At 38.6% G+C, this 22,656-nt stretch overlaps 1 protein-coding gene across 1 annotated transcript in view; it reads left to right on the top strand.

The window, feature by feature from the left end:
* The window catches only part of LOC120405846 (mitochondria localized glutamic acid rich protein), a 45,320-nt gene that overhangs the window by 2,900 nt on the left and 19,764 nt on the right, over positions 1-22,656 (top strand). Inside the window, exons 2-4 of the mRNA XM_039539697.1 lie at positions 48-151; positions 1,332-1,437; positions 6,718-6,948. Coding sequence (XP_039395631.1) covers positions 48-151; positions 1,332-1,437; positions 6,718-6,948 — 441 coding nt within the window. The remainder of the gene's footprint in view (positions 1-47; positions 152-1,331; positions 1,438-6,717; positions 6,949-22,656) is intronic.

The following is a 22,656-nucleotide window of genomic DNA, read 5'->3' as shown; positions in this document are numbered from 1 at the left end:
TATTTTATTAGCACTTTATTTTAAAGCTATTTTAATGTTTTATACAGCACCTCTTCGCCAGATGTCATCTGGCAGCGACCCTGGCTCTTCTGGGGAGAACCTGATTTACTATCTGTTTGCTGGTGCGGCGTGCACTGCTGGTGGATATTATGTAAGTGCCTTGTGTTTTAGGAGTATATGAAAGACGCAGTTAACATCAGTGGCATGTGGTGCAGATGTAGCACAATCACATACTCAAACATGGACTTAAAATATGGTGAATCCTCTTCTCTTCCCATACTAGAGAAATGAGATGATGGGTTCTGGGATAATTAAATTTCAAATTGGCGGAGGGAAGGGAGCGAAATCCCTTATCCCAAAGTAAAGCTGAAATTCTCTGTTGGATATTCTTGAGGTGGGAATTTCACACCAAATGATGCTGTTCTACACCGGCGGTGAGATAATGTAAAAGAGGTGTACAGAAATAGAGATACCAAGCTTTTTCCTCTTTCTGTGTTCTTGGCTAATAAGAAAACAAGTATAAAGATTACAGGCATGTCTGAACAAACCATGTTTGGGCCCAGTTCAAGACCCGTTCTCCTTTGAATAGATTACTCCTTGCGAACATATTTTTTGAAGCACGGATGTCAGACTATAACACTCCCGTCTTCTAAATACTTCAGTTCTGTGAAGGTGTAGCATTTTCATTATGGAGTGATGCATTTTTTATTCCCCCTTTTCCAAAGCCAGTCTCCTCCCTCCTCCTAAGTCTTTTACACTTTTTTTCTTCCACTTCATCTTGCTAAATCCTTCATTTCTCAGTTTCTTCCGCCACTAATTGCTACCTCCAAAAATAACACCGTCTAGTGGGTGAATGGAATCTATCACTCAATGAGTATTCAAAAATATACTCATTTTATTATTTTCATTAGGCTTAATTTTCTACTTCAAGCATTTGGTTTGTAACGATTTCTACTGCTGATTGACAAATATTTTTATATTAAATGAAGACTATTGGGTCAGTTTTGACCCCTACATTTAGGGTTTATAAAGCATAAAGATTAACAGAAATATTTCCTTGTTTTTCAATATTCACCTCCAATTCCTAAACAATGCAGTTTTGTGTGAATGTGAGGCTGACTAGTTTGTTTCCACTTTGCAAGAGGAGAGAAATGCAAAATTTAAAACTAGACGTTTGTATGATTAAAATTTAATGTAGATGTATTTGTATTTTTAATTATCTAAGGTGACCTTTCAACATAGGGAAGAACACTTGGTTAACATAGGATTTTTTTTAAACTCTTTAGTAGTAGAGCTTGGAAATAAATGCAGGTATGTAATTTTATTTTCAGGCCTACAGAACAGTCACGTCAGACAAAAAGAGGTACAACGAACGTATTCATGCTATTCAGCAGAGTAATACAGCTGAGTGGAAACCAAAACCCTGGCCACCCCAGTGTAAGTTGTGGTGTTTTTGTTTTGGTTTGGTTTTTACCACATTTCTTTCAGCACACAAGAATTCTACAAGAAATGGAGTTTATTCCTAGACTAGACAGTCGGACCTTTACCATACTTTGTTTCCTCCACAGTCCGTAGCTTTTTACTTGCTTTATCAGTTTAAATCGTTCTGCTGCTGTTTAAATTGCAGAGAAAAAAAACGTAATGAGAAGACAGTGAATCCGGTAGGTACCCAATTAGAAGAAATCCATTTGAAAGGAAATGGTTAATAGACGAACCAGTAATAGCAGATTGGGTGATAGAACTTGATGACTGAAAGCTTAATTAAACTTGACTAAATGAATAACGCTGTCAAAACCAGTTCTGTCCTTTGGTTTGTTTGTGAAGCGAAATTATATCTTTATCCTGGTCAACAGTTTGGCTCCAGGCCATGCATTAGTGAACACAATTGCTGCACAGTCCAATCTCAGCAGGCTGGGGAGAGGGACATTTGTTTAAGTTTTCAAAATACCGTGTATAAAACCCATTTCTTCCTCTTGCCCGCCCGCCTCCCAAGCATTGGCTTAGTTTAATGTTAAGATTAACTGACATAATTTAAATTTACAGCCAATTAAATGAACTAGAGGATTACAGAGCTCTGTTAGGTTGAGCAGAGACATCATTAGCTCAAATACTCATGATGGAATCTTCTTGTTCTTTAACATTATTATTGTACAGAAGTTTACAGTCTTTTTTAATTAATCAGTTAGTCTAATATAGATGGAAAACTATGTTTTTCCCCTGGTGTGTACTTTGCCCATATTTATATGTGCTGTTTCAGATATTGGTCTCTTTGTATGTGCCAGAGTTCACACAATGTGTATGGCAACCCAACACTACTAAAATTAAAAGAAAAAGACGGTCGGGAAGGAAATTAGGCTAAAAACGACCTGAGGGTTTAAAATGCATTAAATGCAGTTCCATTATGAAAAGTAACTGTAAAATGACATTGTAGGGATCCATATTAGGGTGACCAGATGTCCTGATTTTATAGAGACAGTCCCGATTTTTGGGTCTTTTTCTTATAGAGGCTCCAATTACCCCCCCACCCCACTCCTGTCCCGACTTTTCACACTTGCTGTCTGGTCACCCTAATCCATATATAGATAAATAGATAGATATAGATATATAGATATTGCTTCAAGTGCCAAATCAGATGGGCTCAGTTCACAAATAAAGAGATGGCACTTAGCTGGTATATGCAATTTTATGGCTAAAGTTTGCTGAATACAACTGAATACATACAGGGAGCAGATTTCTGGAATAAGAAAGCACCATCTTTAAAGTCCCATTTCAGAAAAGGATTTTAACACTCCTCTTATAAATGATAAAATATGTATATTTCTTTCCTATTCTTAAACAGCTGGAAATGGTAAGTTTTTAAATTTCCTCTTTACGTGTTAGGACTTGTTAGTTTAAATACAAAAAGCAAACAAATACTGACTATCCCTTCCCAAAATGTAAGTCTTTATTTGATAAATGTGTGAGAATTTAAAATACTTCTGTGATGAGACCAAAAAAAGATGTTGCCTTTTCCTGACATTGGCCTATGCAGTACAATATTGGGATGGTCTCAGAGTAATCCTATCCTGAAGAGCCTGATATTTGTAGAGAGGGGTAGACAGTCTACCAGTGGCAAGTAGAACTTCATAAGGTAGTTAATTGGATTCTTTCTCTGAGGATTTGATCTTACAAGGTGACGAGGTTTGTGGCCCTAATCCAGCAGAGCATGCGTGTGCTTAACTTTCAGCTTGAGTGTGATCCCACTGAAGTGAATGGGCCCACTTGCATGCTTAAAGGTAAACATGTATTTATGTGTTTTGTTGGATTGGGGTCAGAGTACTTTATACCATGTGGGATCAAGCCTTTATTTTGTAATGATCTTCAAGATCCTTTCCACAACTTTATATCTGTCCTGTATAATACCTAATGTCTTTCATCTCCTGGATGTATTTCACAAAGATCTGATGAAGCAGTAAAGCGACCATCAATGGAGGATACTCAGATACCTTCACTTCTATTTTTTGTCAGTTCACAACTGATCACCAGCCCTCCAGCCCTCTTCTTTAATGACCATGCCTGTTAATAAATTAACTTACATTCTGAAACCTCTCTCCAACCTCCTTCACAGGATCAGACTCCTGACTCTGAATGTCAGTCTTGAGGTCTTCACTTTTAATTCAGCATTTGAATAGCTTTAACCTCAATTGATAACACAAATCCACTGTGGAATCAGCTCTCACATTTCTACCCTTTCTGTAGCTTTTAAAATTCTTCCTCCCCTTCGATCCCCACCACCACGACCCAAAATTCTCCTCCCACATTCCCTAAACTGGCTTCTGGTCCCTTCTATCTTAGAATCCCTTATGTTAACATTTTTCATTTTCTCAAAAGCACAAATGTCTTTGCTCCCTCTTATTTTTTTCTTCTTCTATGTATAGTCCTAATTCTGTATTTAGCATGTGTCTCATCATAGAGCAGTGCTACATGGCTTCCCCTCCCTGCCTCCACAGGATCAGTGCCCACAACTTCTCCATCCCCAGCTCCTTTGAGTGCAGTTAGTTATCGTACTTATTTTTCATAGTGCTTGTTGTGGAAAAAACTAATTAGAGAACTGGTGAACCTGCCACTCAGAAGAACATAAAATCTAACTGTTTAATACTACAGGTAGTGACTTATTTGAGAAATTTCTGAATTTTTGGGGATGTTGAGGAACAGTACTAAACAGTGGACAGAGATAAACACATCCCAGTACACTCTCTTAGCATGATACAGATAATAGTTTTATTAATGTAACACGGAGGAGGCAACCATGGGAATAGATGGTAAATTCCAGAATGACTGGAATTTACAACCAGGGAATAGATGGTTAGGTTAGAGGGAGAATTTCCTTCACTTTCTACCGGTCATTTGTCTTTCCTTTCCTTAAAGTAACCAATGTCATTTTCGCTGTTAAATGTTTTTTCCCAAAAAATACTTAATTCTCAGAAGGCACACAGCCCTCCCAAAAATAATTCATACAAAAGAACTACAGCATACAGCAACTGGAAGTGGTCAAAAAAGGGAGAAATATCAAATGCTTTTTTCAAGTTCATTTTTAATTTGGTTATTTGCAACCAGGTCTACTAGCAAACCTTTTAAACTCCTATCGATCTATGAACCAGACTTTAACAAACACAGAATGTAATAGTAGATTTTAAAGTCTCTGGTAGGAGCAGGAATAGAAATAGTGGTGGAAAATCTTAGGGAATTATCTTATTGTAAAGTGAATGTTTGCCGCAACAGAGTGCACTTCATGTTTTATCCTTTGAGTGCTTGTATTTGCTTATGTGTCCTCCTTTCTTGTTCTAGTGTGTCCCCTTCTTCAAACTTGTTTCTGATCTGCTTTTTAGTGGTAATTTTCTCTTAATTTAACTTTTAATTGTAAAAGCTGATTCAGCCTTTCTAATCACTACTCTACTTTTACACTTTCCAGAATAAAATACAAGGGAAATCTGTCTTTCCAAACCTGAGGATGTAAAATACAAACAAAGGGATAATCCTTCACCATTGCATACCTCGCAGCCTACCTTGGGATGACTTTATGCCTTCTACTGTAAAACTTCACACTTGTGAGACTTAAAAAATACTATCTTTACATTTGCAAGGCCAAACCATATTGAGCTACTGAATATATCCTGTAGAAGGCAACTTTGAGATTTTTAAGGAGCTGGCTGTTTTGAATGAATGCACTTGTATATTTGACTGTCCAATAAAGTGTACTGAATGTTGAGCTTGCCTGTTACTCTGGTCTTTGTGTAATAAAGCTTAGTTTGTTGGAAATATACTAAGGGACACTTAAAGGGACACAGTCAGGTAACTTCATCCTATTTAGTGTTTTTGTTTTGTTTTTTAACCAATGGAATCAGATTTTGTTTGAGTTTAAACCCAAATAATGCAGCCCTGTGCTAGTGCATGAGAACCAGGGAGTGAAACTGACTGGTCAGTTTCATCCCCCCGCCCCCATCTGTTTGCATTCTCCTAACTGAGTGAAATGCAAAAAGTAAGGAAATGGCATATGGCCCTCCCTTTTAATCCAAAGTACTAACATTTTAAAAACAGGATTTTTTTTAGCCTGACAATGTCTCTTTAAGCTTTTTTATTTTCTCTCTCTCTGCCTGCCTGCAACTGTTATACGATTCTTTCCAGTTCTGTTCTTCACCTGGTGAATTTGGTGTGAGGGTTAACTAACAATGAATACATGGCATACTGTTTCATTTTGCCAACTTCTGTGATGTTTGTGTGGTTTTTATGCATGTGTGTGTGTTCTTTGCATGCCCTCTTACCTTGGACTGTATTCATTTTAATTATGTTTTTGAATCCCACTTGAGTCTGAACTAGTTCATTCTCATGAGACAGCACTGCTTCTGAACAATTTCAGAATTGCTTCTGAACAATTTTATACACAGAGATGCAGGCAAACCTCAAACAGAGAGAGCTCAGATTTGCAAACAAGAAAATGATCAGTCGTAAGTGGCTGCATGCATCTCCAGTGTCTCTAGATGATCAACTATGGTTTAGTGTTTACAAACTGTTTCTCTATTTTATACACCTAGTTTTTTTAAAAGTGTCTTCTGTTTTTTTTGTTTCTGCCCCATATATAGAGAGAGTGGGCTTTACTTTCCTTAATTATTTATGAATGCCATTACTCTTGAACTGCAACTCTGACATGGTGCTAAACTGCATAAGAGCTTCTAAGCAGGACAGTTAATGTGTTGTATTCCATGTTTAGATAATTTAATCAGTGAGTATAACTGGAATGTGGACTCTGATCCTACTCCCAAAGAAGTCAATATCCATTTTGCTATTGAGTCCTTCAAAGAGAACCAGTTTGGACCCATAAATCTTACATCCCTCTGGCATGGTTTCTGACGCACTTTGTATGCGCGCATTCATTCTATTATTTTCTTTGTTGTCAACCACTTGCTTTAAGCCATATTTTCCTTTCCATTATAGTGACATGGTAGTAAAGCTAAGCTAATGATTGAGAATATGGCTTAATGACATTTTAAACGTTATCTGATGCGGGGACTGTAACTTTGAGTTCTTTCACTTTTATATGGAAAATCTCAACCACAAAACGAACAAAGTTTTTTTCAGTGTATGTTTAAATAAGATGGTGAAAGCAATTGGTGAACTTGTTTTCCTGTTGCATGCATACACTTTACACTTGCTTTATTGTATTAACTAAATCCTTAAAAGGTGATGAACTGGAGACAGCTGAAGACACTGAAGCAAGTGAGCAGGCCACAGAGGCACCTACAGAAGAGGCTGACGCACTAACTGCTGATGAATCTACAGAACAGAATGAGAGGTCTATGGTATCCACAGAAGCTGAAGGGGAAAAAGAATCGCCAGTTGCAGATGCATCCTCTGCTGTGGAGGAAGCACAGCAGGAAGCCACTGCTAGCTTGGAGGCTGCCCAAGTGCAAGGTTAATTCATTATTATTTTTTTAAAAACAAAAACAAAGACAAAAATCTTTTACTACAGGGAGTTCTACACTGTTTGCAACAAATAGTGTAGTATTCCTAGTGGAATTAACCTGCAGTGAAAACTAATTCCACCATCTGCTTGACAAATCATGAGCTTTACGTTAATTGTACTCTCAAGAATTGTACTACAGTAATCTTTTTTTCCTAAAAGCATAGCACCTCTGGCACTAAAGTTGGCACTTAAGACCATGAGAATGAATGGTCCTTACTACTTCTACATCCCATGTCTCTTCCACATGTTTTTAAAGTAACACTGGCAAATAGAGTGACAGGAATACACGTGTGTTAGTGCCCCCTCATAAGGAATTTTTACAGATCCAGACTAACACAGCTACCCCTCTGATACTTAACTGTCAGTTTGATGATCACATTTTACAGTGCAGTAAAAAAAAATCAGAATTAGGTATTTAATACGGCTTTGCTGCAGATGGCAAAAAAGGGTTTGTTGGAGGCTATTTGTCTAGTTATGTCTCAAGTCTTCTGAAGCTTTTCCCTGTTTTGGGACATAGTAGTTTTTCACTTAATAAAATTTGTTTTCATTATCATAAAAGCAATATAAAAGCAAACCTACAAGTACATTGTTGAAATGCAATTTTTTAAAAATGAGACTTTATTTAAAGAGTACACAAATCATCTAAATTGATTTTAGTAATATAAATCTTGTGACTGGGCTGGAAATATAGAGCATCCATTCATCCTGTTCTTCCAGAAAGGAAGCGCTTAAAGACGATAAAGTTATTGCGGAGAAACTAAATGGATTCTTTGCTTCAGTCTTCACAGCTGAGGATGTTAGGGAGATTCCCAAACCTGAGCTGGCTTTTGTAGGTGACAAATCTGAGGAACTGTCACAGATTGAAGTGTCACTAGAGGAGGTTTTGGAATTAATTAATAAACTCAACATTAACAAGTCACCGGAACCAGATGGCATTCACCCAGGAGTTCTGAAAGAACTCAAATGTGAAGTTGTGGAACTATTAACTAAGGTTTGTAACCTGTCCTTTAAATCGGCTTTGGTACCCAATGACTGGAAGTTAGCTAATATAACGCCAATATTTAAAAAGGGCTCTAGAGGTGATCCCGGCAATTACAGACCGGTAAGTCTAACGTCGATACCAGGCAGATTAGTCGAAACAATAGTTAAAAATAAAATTGCCAGACACATAGAAAAACATAAACTGTTGAGCAATAGTCAACATGGTTTCTGTAAAGGGAAATCGTGTCTTACTAATCTATTAGAGTTCTTTGAAGGGGTCAACAAACATGGGGACAAGGGGGATCCGGTGGACATAGTGTACTTAGATTTCCAGAAAGCCTTTGACAAGGTCCCTCACCAAAGGCCTTTACGTAAATTAAGCTGTCATGGGATAAAAGGGAAGGTCCTTTCATGGATTGAGAACTGGTTAAAAGACAGGGAACAAAGGGTAGGAATTAATGGTAAATTCTCAGAATGGAGTGGGGTAACTAGTGGTGTTCCCCAAGGGTCAGTCCTAGGACCAATCCTATTCAATTTATTCATAAATGATCTGGAGAAAGGAGTAAACAGTGAGGTGGCAAAGTTTGCAGATGATACAAAACTACTCGAGATAGTTAAGACCAAATCAGATTGTGAAGAACTTCAAAAAGATCTCACAAAACTAAGTGATTGGGCAACAAAATGGCAAATGAAATTTAATGTGGATAAATGTAAAATAATGCACATTGGAAAAAATAACCCCAACTATACAAACAATATGATGGGGGTAAATTTAGCTACGAGTCAGGAAAAAGATCTTGGAGTCATCGTGGATAGTTCTCTGAAGACATCCATGCAGTGTGCAGAGGTGATCAAAAAAGCAAACAGGATGTTAGGAATCATTAAAAAGGGGATAGAGAATAAGACTGAGAATATATTATTGCCCTCATGTAAATCCATGGTACGCCCACATCTCGAATACTGTGTACAGATGTGGTCTCCTCACCTCAAAAAAGATATTCTAGCACTAGAAAAGGTTCAGAAAAGGGCAACTAAAATGATTAGGGGTTTGGAGAGGGTCCCATACGAGGAAAGATTAAAGAGGCTAGGACTCTTCAGCTTGGAAAAGAGGAGACTGGGGGGGATATGATAGAGGTATATAAAATCATGAGTGATGTTGAGAAAGTGGATAAGGAAAAGTTATTTACTTATTCCCATAATACAAGAACTAGGGGTCACCAAATGAAATTAATAGGCAGCAGGTTTAAAACAAATAAAAGGAAGTTCTTCTTCACGCAGCGCACAGTCAACTTGTGGAACTCCTTACCTGAGGAGGTTGTGAAGGCTAGGACTATAACAATGTTTAAAAGGGAACTGGATAAATTCATGGTGGCTAAGTCCATAAATGGCTATTAGCCAGGATGGGTAAGGAATGGTGTCCCTAGCCTCTGTTCATCAGAACATACATAAGAACGGCCGTACCGGGTCAGACCAAAGATCCATCTAGCCCAGTATCTGTCTACCGACAGTGGCCAATGCCAGGTGCCCCAGAGAGAGTGAACCTAACAGGCAATGATCAAGTGATCTCTCTCCTGCCAGAGGATGGAGATGGATGGCAGGAGAGAGATCACTTGATCATTGCCTGTTAGGTTCACTCCCTCTGGGGCACCTGGCATTGGCCACTGTCGGTAGACAGATACTGTGCTAGATGGACCTTTGGTCTGACCCGGTACGGCCGTTCTTATGTTAACAGCTAGTATCAGTAGGGAGACATAAAGGAATCATGATTTCATGGTGGATCAGAAAGTAACATCCACTTAAATCCAAGGTCTTTTGTAAAAAACAGACATATGCACTTGATCTGCTGTGCAGTGTCTCAGTTCCTGTCTTGCAGGGAAGAATTTTTTTTTTTTTAGTCTTTAGTATGAGTGTAACGTGGATGAAAAATACATTGATACAGCTTTCAATATGATTTGCAATGCAGTCTAGGAATTTCTTGGGTGGATAGGAGAAGTGACTATTAATGTACTGTTCCTGGAACGTACCTTCTACTGTGAGTATGCATGATACCTCTTCAGCCAAATGAGCTAGCATCAGCCTAAGGGAATACATTAAAGCAGATTTTAGAGGTTTTTTAAAAATGACTGTCATGTTGTCAGTTGTGGTGATTTGAAATGGACTTTTAGTAATGACTATGAAAAACCCTCCATAAATTAGGTGTGTTGGCTAAGTCTTGCATTCACAATACTAAAGTGACTAGTATAACACCAGAGCTACCTCCAGCCTTGCTATAGGCAGACACAACTTCATTTGACCTCATAAGTTGCATCTGCTTACCCACGTTGGCTCATAGAGCATTTTTTACTGGCAAACAGAATGCTGAGTTTGTGTGTGTCAACTGCCTATTACTAAATAAATCAGGGAGGTACATTTTGCACAGGATTTCAAATTGCAGACTTCTGTAAAATCTCTGGATCTGCTTGGATTTTTCTTTCATGTTTAAAGAGTTTCTACAGACAACTGTTTGCAGAGCAATCAGTTATGAAGTATATGTATAGAGTAATAAATGTAGTTTAAAACAACAAAGCAGTCTTCTATTACTCATTCATATTCAATTCAGTGGGGTAGTCAAACTCTCAAAATAATTGTGTACTGTTAGATATTACCTGTGTCACTGGTGGCTTGTCTTTACGCTTTTTTCTCGTCTGATGAATATGTCTGAATGATTCTTACATTCTGCATATGAAGTAGCAAGTTAAGGAACTTATAAAGCAGAATTAAAGAATGGCAGAGAATCTTTCAAAATCTCCATTGCTATACAATCCTAGCAGGCTATTCTAATTCCATGGGAAATACAGTCCGACCTATAATAATGCAGGCAGATTAGAGCTCCGGACACAGAGGGTTCAGCAAAATATTTGCACAGCTCTTCTTAGAAGTTGTATAACGTTTTCCCTCCCTTTTAGCCAATGCCCTGTCTTGTTGCAGAAAAATTACAGAACTTCTCTTAAGACTCTTCTGCTGTTTCCTTTGTCTGGATGCAGTTCATACATTTTCCTGTTTTACCTACCTCTGTATAGCTGTAGCCATCTTAAATCCTGTGTAATTGCCACTGTACTATAGATGTGGAAGCTAAGATCCAGGTACTTTTCTGGGAGGCATTGTTCTCTAGTGAATGTGGCGTGAGACTGGAATTTGATGGTCTAATTATGGACATAGTAATTTTGGATTCCTCGTGGTGTGTTATGAGACCTACTTAAATGTTTAAGTACTATAGAAGTGCAAATTATTATTGAAGTTGATCAGAGGCAGGTACAGTATTCTTGACTTGCAGCCCTATGTTTTTCCAGAGGCCTAAAGTGGAACAGTACCAATGCCAACCCTGCCTTCCAAATGTTTGATTTAGAGGGACTCTGAGATTTTGTTTAATTTTGAAAAAATGTAATGTTTTTGCAAGGTTTTCAGAACTTGGGGTGTGAAATTGCATGAACCAAACAACCAAACAAAAAAGCCTTTCACCATTTTCAGCCAGCTCTCTGCTAAACTCTGATCACAGAATATTACATGGTAGCAGAATGTTTAGTCACCACCATGTACTTACACTCCCCATGAATATGGTCATGTTCTCATAGAAGGTTATATCTTGTCCAATGTAGCAACTGCCTGTCCCCTCTTGAATTTGATACATTATGATCTTTACCTTTACTATAATTTGGCACTGAATGCACCTCTAGAGACCAGTTTTACCTGCATACTATTAGATAATGCCAAACTCCACTCACTATGTAGAGTCTCAGCCAATATAGCTGAACTATATACTGGATCACAAGCATATTCAGTGGTTAAATATTAGTTTCTTCTTTGAGTACATAACATGAAATTGTATGAAAACTGACATTCCCTCTTTCCTGGCAGAAAATACGGAAAGCGCTGATTCCTTATTTGAAATGATACAAGGAGGAAGTATTCTAACTCATGTTGACAGCTGTCAATTTCAACCAGATCTCTGATCAAGGACTGGATAATGATGCTATTTTTCAAGCAACTTACCTTCCGTAAACAAACAGTTTGCATTTTTTTAAATTAATTTTTCTTTTGCTTTATCAAACAACTTCTGGTAACACCATCCTCTGCAGTGTTTAATGTAGCCTCTTTGTTTAAAAACAATCAAAACAGAGTTAAATATAGCAATATTTTCCTTTCAAATGTTTAGGTGTCTACTACTGATCATGAAAAGGCAGACCTACTAAAATACCGGCATTTTTAACAATTATTTGTAAGAAGTACCCTTTCCAAAGCTTGTGTTTGGTATCTCAACATGCCTCCTGCATAGTGTTGCAAGTATTTTTTCTAGAAGGTTAAATACAAACAAACTTTCACTACTTACCATGGGATAAATCAAGTTCTTTTGCCACATAATTGGAAATATACAGAATCCAGCTGGTGAACATCCATCTTTTATTCCAGGGTGTAAAAAGGGATATTTAAGGGGCTAGAGTCAACTGATTAGGATAATAACTATTTTACCAAGTAAATCAAAGCTAGTTACTAGTCAGAATTCTCTCCACACCCCCAATGTCACCCTTCACTGGTACCTGTGATACATGGAGATTAGACAGGCAGTCTGTATATTTAACAAGAAAACTCTGTGAAATATATTGCCTCTAATTTCACATTGCCAAGTGTTGCTTTCTCTGGACCAGTCCTGCAAACAGTTCTGGCCACAATGAAGAGCTGATTCTGTTTCATTTAAATCAATGAGAGCAGGATGGGGGCCTTAGTTCCACTGAAGTCAAGGGGAATCTTTTGGGGTCTGGACCTAACGTTTTAAAGATGCCACGATCGCTGCCTCCATGTTACTCTTCTGAGACTGAAGGTTACTCTGAACTCCAGTTTCCTGCATCACAATGGCTGATCATAGAAGTTGAGCTATCAAAGTGCCATATTGTTGTGTGAAACTTGCTAGTATCAGTCTATATTACAGTTCATGCATTAGGTGTTCAGAGGCCATTAAATAAGGCCCATTAGTCCTGGGGTATAGGTATTAAACAATGCATGAACTGATAGGACACCATTTGTACTAAGAGTCTCATTATTAATGAGAGCATTTGGACTGCTTTTATGCAATAAATATTTACTTCCACTCTGGTATTAATAGCACAGGATCAGAAACATGTTTTGTTAACTCAGAACAGACATTAGTTACTATGTGTTTTAGGCCTCGACATGCCTACTTCCTTCCCATTATTTATCTGTAGATTCAGAGTCAGAGAACTAATGTCGGCACAGCTGCTTGTAGGCATACCTGTTTAGCACCACTTTTATTGGCAGATAGTACAAAGCTGTTCCATATATTTAATGTGATGGTATAAAGAAAAATTATTATCTAGCACTCTTCATCAGTGGATCTCTAAACTTTATTTTTTTAATCAAAATCCTGATTCTTAAACAGATTGAAGAGAAACATAAACTTGAAAACCACATATACAGTGTGCTGGGCTTTAGGATAACTTATTACAGTAGCTAACTAAAATGTACACTTGAGTACTTTCACTGTGAAACAAAACTGCAAAAAATTGATGAATAAAAAGTGTTTTTTCTTATACTTTGTTCTTGGCTGCTGTTGCAGACCTACGTAAGAGCTCTTAACCTGACTTCCTGATCTTGCATGGAATTGTAATCCTGTGTTTCAGGCTTCTCAATTTGTTACCATAGAAATGATTGTGATATCTGTAACTAAGTATTATTAGGACAGCTCTCAATCTGGGATCAATTGGGAGGACAAGATTGGCTATGGGGCAGGAAATGCTTGAGAGCATATGTCTAAAAATTAGCAAAAGTGGCAAAGGTAAACTACAAAGGCTAAATGTTTTAATCTGAATTTACCTGTTAAGATTGAGCACAGTTATGTTCTTGAAAGGTGACTACCCTAAGAGTTTTAAATATCGTATGGGCTGTAGGCTTTGCCGTATTTCAAAGTGCTTGAACTGGATGGGGGGAGGCTTATAGGTAGTTATACTATACTCCCTCTTACTTTCATTGAATGAAAATAGGAGGAAAAATTCTAAGAATTGTTTATCATAATTATTTGTACAGCACGCAAAATATTTATGAAAGTATAAATGAAGTAGGTACATGCCTCTTATGTTTCCTTCCAATCTGAGTGCAGTTTAATTATAACTTACTGAAAATATTGCACAACACTTCTTGTTTATACACTTCTTTCTTGCTCTCTATGTGCTTTGTGCTATTGAGAAATTGTAGAGCTAATGATGGCAGCAGCAAAACCATTTCCCCTGGAACAGGCTTTTTGCAGAATTTGTGAGTTCAAAAGCAGTAAATTAGGTCAGTGGTTCTCAACCAGAGACACGTGTACCCCATGGGGTACACAGAGATATTCCGGGGTACATCAACTCATCTAGATATTTGCCTAGTTTTACAACAAGCTATATAAAAAGCACTAGGGAAGTCAGTACAAACTAAAATGTCATACAATGGCTTGTTTATACTACTCTATATACTGTACACTGTATAAGTATGTAAGTACAATATTTATATTCCAATTGATTTATTTTATATGTGGTAAAATGAGAAAGTAAGCAATTTGTCAGTAACAGCGTGGTGTGACACTTTTGTATGTTTGTCTGATTTTGTAAGCAAGTAGTTTTTAAGTGAGGTGAAACTTGGGGTTAGTCAAGACAAATCAGACTCCTGAAAGGGGTACAGTAGTCTGGAAAAGTTGAGAGCCACTGAATTAGACAATGAAAGTGATTTAATTTTCAATCTTGCAAACCTTTGTGTAAGGACTCTCTTGTCAGTTTGGTGTTTCAAGTATTGTCCTGTCGTGAAGAGGTTTAGGGAGGGTGAGTAAAATGGGTTTGGAGAGGATTAGTGTGTGAATGTGCCAGTGTTTTCCATGTTAAATGTTTGTGCACTGATTCCATTCAAAGCAGCGGGGCTAGACTGCACTAGGCAGGAGGGTCACTGCTTTTTGTAATAAGGTTCAGCAAAATCTCAGTACACAATGGCCCAAAAAACCTATCTGAGTAGAATGTTATCCTTTTGTCTGGTGTGATGTCAACCCCGTGCTCATGTCCACCTTTGTTTTAATGTCGACCCTAATAATGGGAGAAGGATGAACTGGCATTTGAGAACTGCTTGAAGAATGCTAGTTGATGAAACTATTGATGTCTTTCATAGCAATTAAAAAAAACCCTCAATCTACTCAATAGAATGATGATGTGTCTTCCTAATCAGGTGAGTGTGACCTGGGGGAAAACCCACTTGCCTGCCCTTTGGGATCTCTTCCACATTGGATGTTATGGTGAGAGGCAGAAAGGGCTCTGGACTGGGACTCAGGAGACCTAGGGTCAATTCCTGCTGTCTGACCTTGTGCAAGTTACTTCTCCTCCCTGTGCCTCTCTCCTTTCACCAAAGGTCTTGTCTAGGCAGATTGTGAACTCTTCAGGACAGGGGTTGGCATTTACTATTTGTACAGTCACACTAAGATCTCAGTTGAGGCCTCTAGGTGTTACTGTAACACAAATAATAAAGAAAAAGAAGACCAAATATTCACCTCTTTGAGGCACTTTTCTGTTTTTAAGCTATTTCTTTCTCAGGTACCCCCTCTCGTCTCTTGCCACCTTCATACTTCATCTGTGTTACTGCAATACACTGACCGCTGCTTACCTATTTCTTTTCTCTCTTTCCCTTGTAGTTGAGCCACTGAGTAATAGTGCTTGTAGTATAACCAAGTTCCAAATCCTTGGGGGAGGACTCTAGGGAAAGCTTTTTTTAAACAGAGAGCTTGTTGGAATCTGAAGTTATAAGTTGGGTGAATGGTGGCCCAGAACTGAACAGATTCAGAAAAGGATGATATAATCAAAAGCGAGAAGGGTCAGAGAGAAGCAATAAAAATATTAGATGTATGGGGAAAACCATATGTGAGGAAAGATTACAAAGGCTAAAACTTTCTGGTTTAAAGAAAAGACAATAGGCAGTACCATGATAGTGGTATAAAATCATGACTTGTATAGAGATGGTTGTTTGGGTGCTTCTATTTATCTTTTCTTATAAGAAAAGAACAAGGAGACAGGCAGTGAAATTAAAAGACAATAATTTAATGCAGATGAAATAGCTTTACAAAATGATTTAACAGGTGAAACTCATGGCCATGAATCATACTGAGACAAATGGCTTATAATTAATGATAAAATGATCATCTGCAGTTACATTTATCTAGGCTAATGAAATTATAAAAGATATAGACCCTCCGGCCAAGACTGAGCCTGGGATAATTGTACTATTTTAAAGAATAGAAAACACTTTTATTCTGGATGAACCTAAACTCTGCTAATGTCTACCTTACACTGAACAGTACATGGGCTACATCTAGGGACTATATTGCACTGCAAGTTATTAGTCACTAAGGTAGTGTTTGGGGAATATTAGTGATGCTACTCTTTGGACAATGTTAAAACCAATTATTTTCTGCTCATTTCTAGTGGCTGTTCAAATGCAAGTTAAAATCCTATGATATTTCTTCTAAATAATTGGGGGAACATACTTGGGGCCAACATTTCTCCTTGTAGTAAATGTTATTTTCAAAACTGCATGGGAGCTACTGTAACAAGTGCACATTGATTGCTCCTTTGGAAACAGTCACCACATTAGTATAATTCAGTGGATTCATTTGTATATCTTGAGTCTGACTGGTACTATAGAAAATAAATGTGTCTTGGTGGTAGGGGAAGTATGGTATAAAAACTTTTGAAAGATTTCATAAATCCTATTATTTCTTACTGACCACTTTCATATGTAAACTATGTAACATTAACTTGATTGTTAGTGCCACATGAATTTTAGTTAATATTTTTAGATATGAAGTTGTCAGTAATTGATCAGAATAGACCACTGTGGAAAACATTTTATTAAAACAAGAATAGCTAAGATGTGAGTTGGCTCTCATATTTCTATAAAACATAACAAACCTAAAAACCTGAGTTCCTAACAATGAAAACACTTCCTACTTTTACTAAATTTGTGATCATAATATGAATTTTCACCAATAACATTAAACTACACTTGTCAAATTAATAAAGTATCTCTTACAATGCTGTATCCTTGGGTTTTTAATTGCTCACTTGCTAACTCACAAAATTCACCCGTTTGCCATGGGTCTTGTAGTCATTCATGTGAGTTAATGAGGGCTGTGTATGTGCATAGGAGCTAATGACCTGCCTTCAGGACTAATACATTGCTTAGAAAACCAATTTCATTGTTACACGGGGATTTAGAAATACAAACTTTTAGAAATACAAACTCCTTGCTTGTTATTTTTAAATGTACTTCTAAACTGTTGGAGTTACGATCCAGAGATATTTGTCTCTGGGGTGGAGCCTTTTCTCAAGTTTCTGTTCGGAGGGTTTAGGGATGAATTATAAAAGAAAAGGCTGGCCTTCTCAGTTATAGGGGCACAAACGGTCAGAAATCCCAAGTCTTCTCCATTCTGGTTTCACTTCCTCAGAACCCCTTGGACATTAATTGAGCATTGTGTTATGAAATTAGTGTGGTGCCAAAAGGAGGAGACTCCAAGTTTCAACTGTATCCAGAATTGGGAGGTGTTTGGAGCTAGGATTTTTTTGGGATCCCTCTACCTAAACTACATCTGGCATATTTTTGGCAAGAATAGTAGGATACTCTGAAAATAATTACTCCAGTGTAGATGCAGCTAGGTCACCAGAAGAATGCTTTCATCAACCTAGTTATCATCACACAGGGAAGTGGAGTTCCTACAGAGATGGGAAAAACCCCTTCTGTCGCTGGAGTCTGCATCTACACTATGGGGTTACAGCAGCATGACTATCTTGCTGTAGCACCCATTGTGTAGACATGGCTTTACCCTTTAAAAATCAAAACAAAAGTGTAATCCAAAAAAGTTGATAATATTTGCAGGTCTTTACAATTCAAAGGGCGCACTAAAGTTTTCTTAACTTTTTTTAAGGGATGGGGTGAGAAAACTTTCCCTTTTTTAATGAGCTGTGCTGTAAATTTTATTTATTCTAAATTTATATGAAGCTTTCATTCATAAATAGAGACTACCCTGAGGCTTTGCCTCTTTAATATATTCAGCAAACTCATATTTCAGGCCTGAGATTAGACTGATAGATTGTTTTCTATGTTGCGCTAGAATATGATGTTTTTAGCTACAGTGTTCAACAATTGTTAACAAAATATTTTATCTTTTGTTCTTTTCATGAGTGTTTATTATGAGAGAATATTTTTCTTTTGCATTGCTCTGTGCAGCATGCACTGGATACACTGCAGGAAGATTAAATCATGAAAGACATTGCATTGCACTCCTGCTCTTGTTCACATGCATAACTCCAGGCAGATTCCAGTTGTATTATGCTGGCCAACTTGTATTATTTTAGCTTCATAAGTTCTGCAAAGACTCTTTGAAGAACTATTTGAACATGACATTTTGCATTAGAAAGAGCAGACTTGGCTGAAAAATTAACTGAGTAAATGGAAGATGTGGTTCTGAATGAAGTAGTCAGTCTCTTTCATAGAGTTTCCTTTGCTTTTTTAAATATTGCTTTAAATACCTAAGCAGTGTAAATTCTTACTTCTGAAAAGATTCCTTTCCCGCTCCGTGTCCCCTGTTTATTTCTAGCTTAACATCACTTTTTGAGTTTAACAGTTAAACCTTGCTTCCTATTAAGCAGGAAAAAATTTAGGAAGAATTTACAAGTAGTAGCAGGAAGAACTTGTGATTCAGGTACAGGTCTGCATAACTGATGTATATAAGTTCTATTCCTGAATTATTTACAGTCTTCCACTTCTGGCTGTTTGTGACTTCCCCCAATCTGCAAAAAAATCTCCCTCTCTTCTCTCGGAGGGGGAAGATGTGTAATAAACCACAAATTTTAAGGAGAGTGAGAGAAGAAAATACATAATATTCATTTTGTGAATATATTTATTCCTCAAACATTTAAACAGACCAAATTGAAAAGCTCGCACTCCTGTAAGTAAGATACAAGAACACAATAATCGAGTTAAATTAGATAGATAGGCCTACTGCTTTTTTGTATCTGGCCCTAGAAAGCAATACTTTTACCAACTTGTTTGCTTTTTTCAGCACCTAAACTATTACCAAGTTTCAACCAAACCAATCCCAATGTACTATAAACATGCTGAACTGTTACTGAGTTCTAAATTTCTTAAACTATTTTTAAAATAAGATTAAAACAAATAAACATATTTTGTCGCCGCCCGCGTCACATAAATAACATTAAATCGGTGGTGTGCGCTGGCTGTCCCGCTGTGGCTAAGCGTTGCACTGGCTGTCCCAGCCCCGCCCTATACTATCTTGCCATCCCTCCCGCCCCTTGGCCCTCCAAAATCCTCTTCCGGGTTTGATGGTTGAAACTGATGGGGCAAAAATGGTGTCTCTGGCATGGTGGCAGAAATGTCGTTGCGTCTGGGCGTGCTGAAAGTCCCGCACCTTTCCTCCTGGGATTGGATTGCCCCTGCTTGGCAGATAGCCCATGCATGTTTTTTGCCTTGCCAGTTGTGCGTTATCCCAGCATGTGTTAGAGATAGCCGATTTTGCTTTGCAGCAGCAGCAACATTACTAGCATTGCTTTGCAGCACAGATTGTTGAGCATGCTTTGAACCATCAATGATCATCCAAACCTCTTCCATCCAGATGATCCATACTGATCATTTGCCAGTCCTTTTTGCTCATAGTGCCCTTTACCCCTGGTCTCACAGGTGCAAGCCATGTTGTGCAGTGTTTGCAGCCCATTTGCACCCCCACATGTTTTGGCCCATTGCTGTGCACAATCCCATGTTGCTGGCCGATCAGCCAATCAAAAAATGCTCAATTTGGGAGTAAAAAATAGACCTTTTTTTAGTATTAAAAATCTAAAAATAGATCTAAAATGTACTCTAGTGGTGAGAAAGAACCACCTGCTCTGTGGAGCTGCCCTAGTCTGTTATCTCTGTACTGTGTTGGGGCTGCTGCTGTAACAACATGCCCTTGCTGATACTTCCCCAGCCCCTTCCCCTTTCTTAGCTTTTGCCCCCACCCCTGTTGATGAATTATGAAAGAATGCAGAAATAGAGAATAAGACACTGACCAGAGAGTGAGAAATGAGAGTGGATCCAGCCAGCCAGCTGATGATAGTCCAGAGGACAGACAGCCAGCAGTGGAGAGGAGAGCCCAGCATCCATCCCACTGTCACAACTGAATCAACTGAATCTTTTTCTACACTGGGGGTGATCTGATGGAGACCAGCCCAGCTTAGCCCCTATGGCTATGAGGGCTGCACCATCCACCCCACAAAAAAAAAAAAAATAGGGAATGAACTAGAGGAGTCAGGCCCCCACTTGTTGTTCCTTTTGTCAGCATCAGCTGGCATGATCAGCTGAGGATGGATTTTCATTCATCAGCTTATGCTGATGATGAGGATGATTTTCCATCTTTTTTTACCATCCACCGCATCCATGGGAATGAAGGGGATTGGTGTTGACTGCATCTCTGCAGCGTCTATCTGCAGCATTCAGTGTCAGAGGATGACAATGTAAAAAGTCAGAAGGTGTTTTACCTTTGCCTGGGGGGGTGGGGGGTGGTGGGGGGTTGGGTGGGGGGGCCTGGAAGCTGGTGTGACACTTGTGGCTGTGTTTTGACTGAAGAATGGAGCTCAGCCAAGAGAAGGCATAATTTTAGGAGGCTGCAGGAGCCAGTCCCCCCTTCAGTCCTCCCCCCATTTTGCTCTTCATTTTTTCTTTGGCTTTTGTGCTGCGCTTCGCTTGCTGGCCTGCGCTGCTGTCTGGATGTCTTTCTGGCTTCTGAAAAGGATGATAGAACGGGGATAGATTAGATGCGGAGATGATGATTTTTTTGAGATACCTTTTACCTAATAAAAATAGAAAAAAGTGCTACCTAAGCAGAATGTGAATAGAGAAGAGAAGACTGCAGCAGAGTAGCAGAGCCTGCCAGAATTATCTGCAGAAATTATCTGTATGCTATTCTGTATTATCCACAGGGCTTGATCCACCACCTTCCACCCTCTTTTTCCACCTTTTGAGCATATTTTCCCCTTGTGTGTGTGTGTGATGAATACTGTGATGAAGAAATAATGAGACTTGTTAGTGAGAACAGTGAGAGTGAGATGAGAGTGAGTGGATGCCAGCACAGTGATAGTCCAGACAGGACATTAAGAGAGCCAGTGGAGAGAGAAGCAGCATCAGGGTCCCACTCAGCATCTTCTGATTTTTTGAAGGGCATCTGTGGGGGGGGTGGGGGAGATCAGCCCTTGGAGCTATGAGGATGGGATGGCACCAGCCCCACCATCCACCAACCCCCCCAATTAAAAAAAAATAGGCTGGCATAGGGACGGTTTTTTTGTCCCATCAGTCAGCTGCATTTGTCTGAGAGGATGGATTTTTTTTTTTCATTTTTGCTGATTGATGAGCTGATGCTGATGATGATGATTGATGATCCATAGTCACCCCATGCGTGGGGATTGGGAATGGGGTGTTTGCTGTTGCACTTGCACGCTGCTCTCTCCTCTGCAGCATTCAGTAAAGTAAGGTGTAAAGATAAGAGTCAGATTGATTTTTTTTTACCTTTGGGGGGGGGGGTGGGGGGTGGGGTGGGGTGCTGGGTGCTGAGGGCCTGGGTGCTGTGTGTTTGACCCTATTTTTTGGAGCTTCAGCAGAGAATGCAACAATTTTGCAAGGGCTGCAGGAACTGCAGGACTCAAGGATCCTCCAGTCCATGAGTCCATTTGATTCTTTCCATTTGATTCTTCGGCTACGCACGCTGCTGCGCGCTGCTGCAGTGCTCTCTGCTGTCTCTGTCTTCTAATCTGGATTAAAAATTTTTTCTTCTTTCATCTTCTGCTGATAGAACGGATTTGCTCTGCCTGCTGCCCATCACATCCACATGCATGGTTTCGAGCTTTTTTTTCTTTTGTTTTTTTTTTCGATCGCCACGTGCAATGTTGGATCGAGCTCTGGGCACAAACAGGAAATAAAAAAAAGTTTCTTTTTTTTTTGTGTTTTACCTGACCACTGCATCAGTTCAGATTGCCAGAGCGCGGTCAGTGGTGCACTGGTGGATAGGAGAGAGGCCAATAATACCGATCAATCACACACACTAAACCTAATCCTATATAATATCGATACTACTCCGCCTCCTCTCTTTAGAGAGGAGTATAGACAGTTTTTAAAAAGCCATTAAAATTAAAATAGGGCCCCCCTAGTGTGGTTTTTTTTTTTTGCGTTCGGTTTTTTTCCTAAAAAACCGATTTAAACGCCTAGTGTAGACCAGGGCTGAGTTGGCAGAACTGTAAGTGCTGAGTACTTTTTACAATATGACAATTCTGAACTCAATAGGCCTATTTTTACTTCCATAATTTTCCATTATTTTGTTGCAACTAATTGTGACACAACCTCCACTGCCACCATCTTCCATTTTAAGTGCTAAGAAGGAAAGGAATTATTTATTAATTCTATAGGATAAAGTGTCACTTTTTTTTCTTTTTAAATTAAGGTAATGTTGTTGTTATAAAGGTTTGAACTTTCTTTTAAGTATTTGCCTTTTTAGTTTTTCTTATAGCATAATCAGAATTTTTTTTTGAGTTGGGGCATTTGAATAGGTACAGAGCCTCCCCTAAATACGCTGC

Source organism: Mauremys reevesii, linkage group 5 (genome assembly GCF_016161935.1).
Source record: "Mauremys reevesii isolate NIE-2019 linkage group 5, ASM1616193v1, whole genome shotgun sequence".
Taxonomy (NCBI): domain Eukaryota; kingdom Metazoa; phylum Chordata; order Testudines; family Geoemydidae; genus Mauremys; species Mauremys reevesii.
Note: the sequence above shows the minus strand (reverse complement) of the source record. Positions and strands in the feature narration are given on the sequence as shown.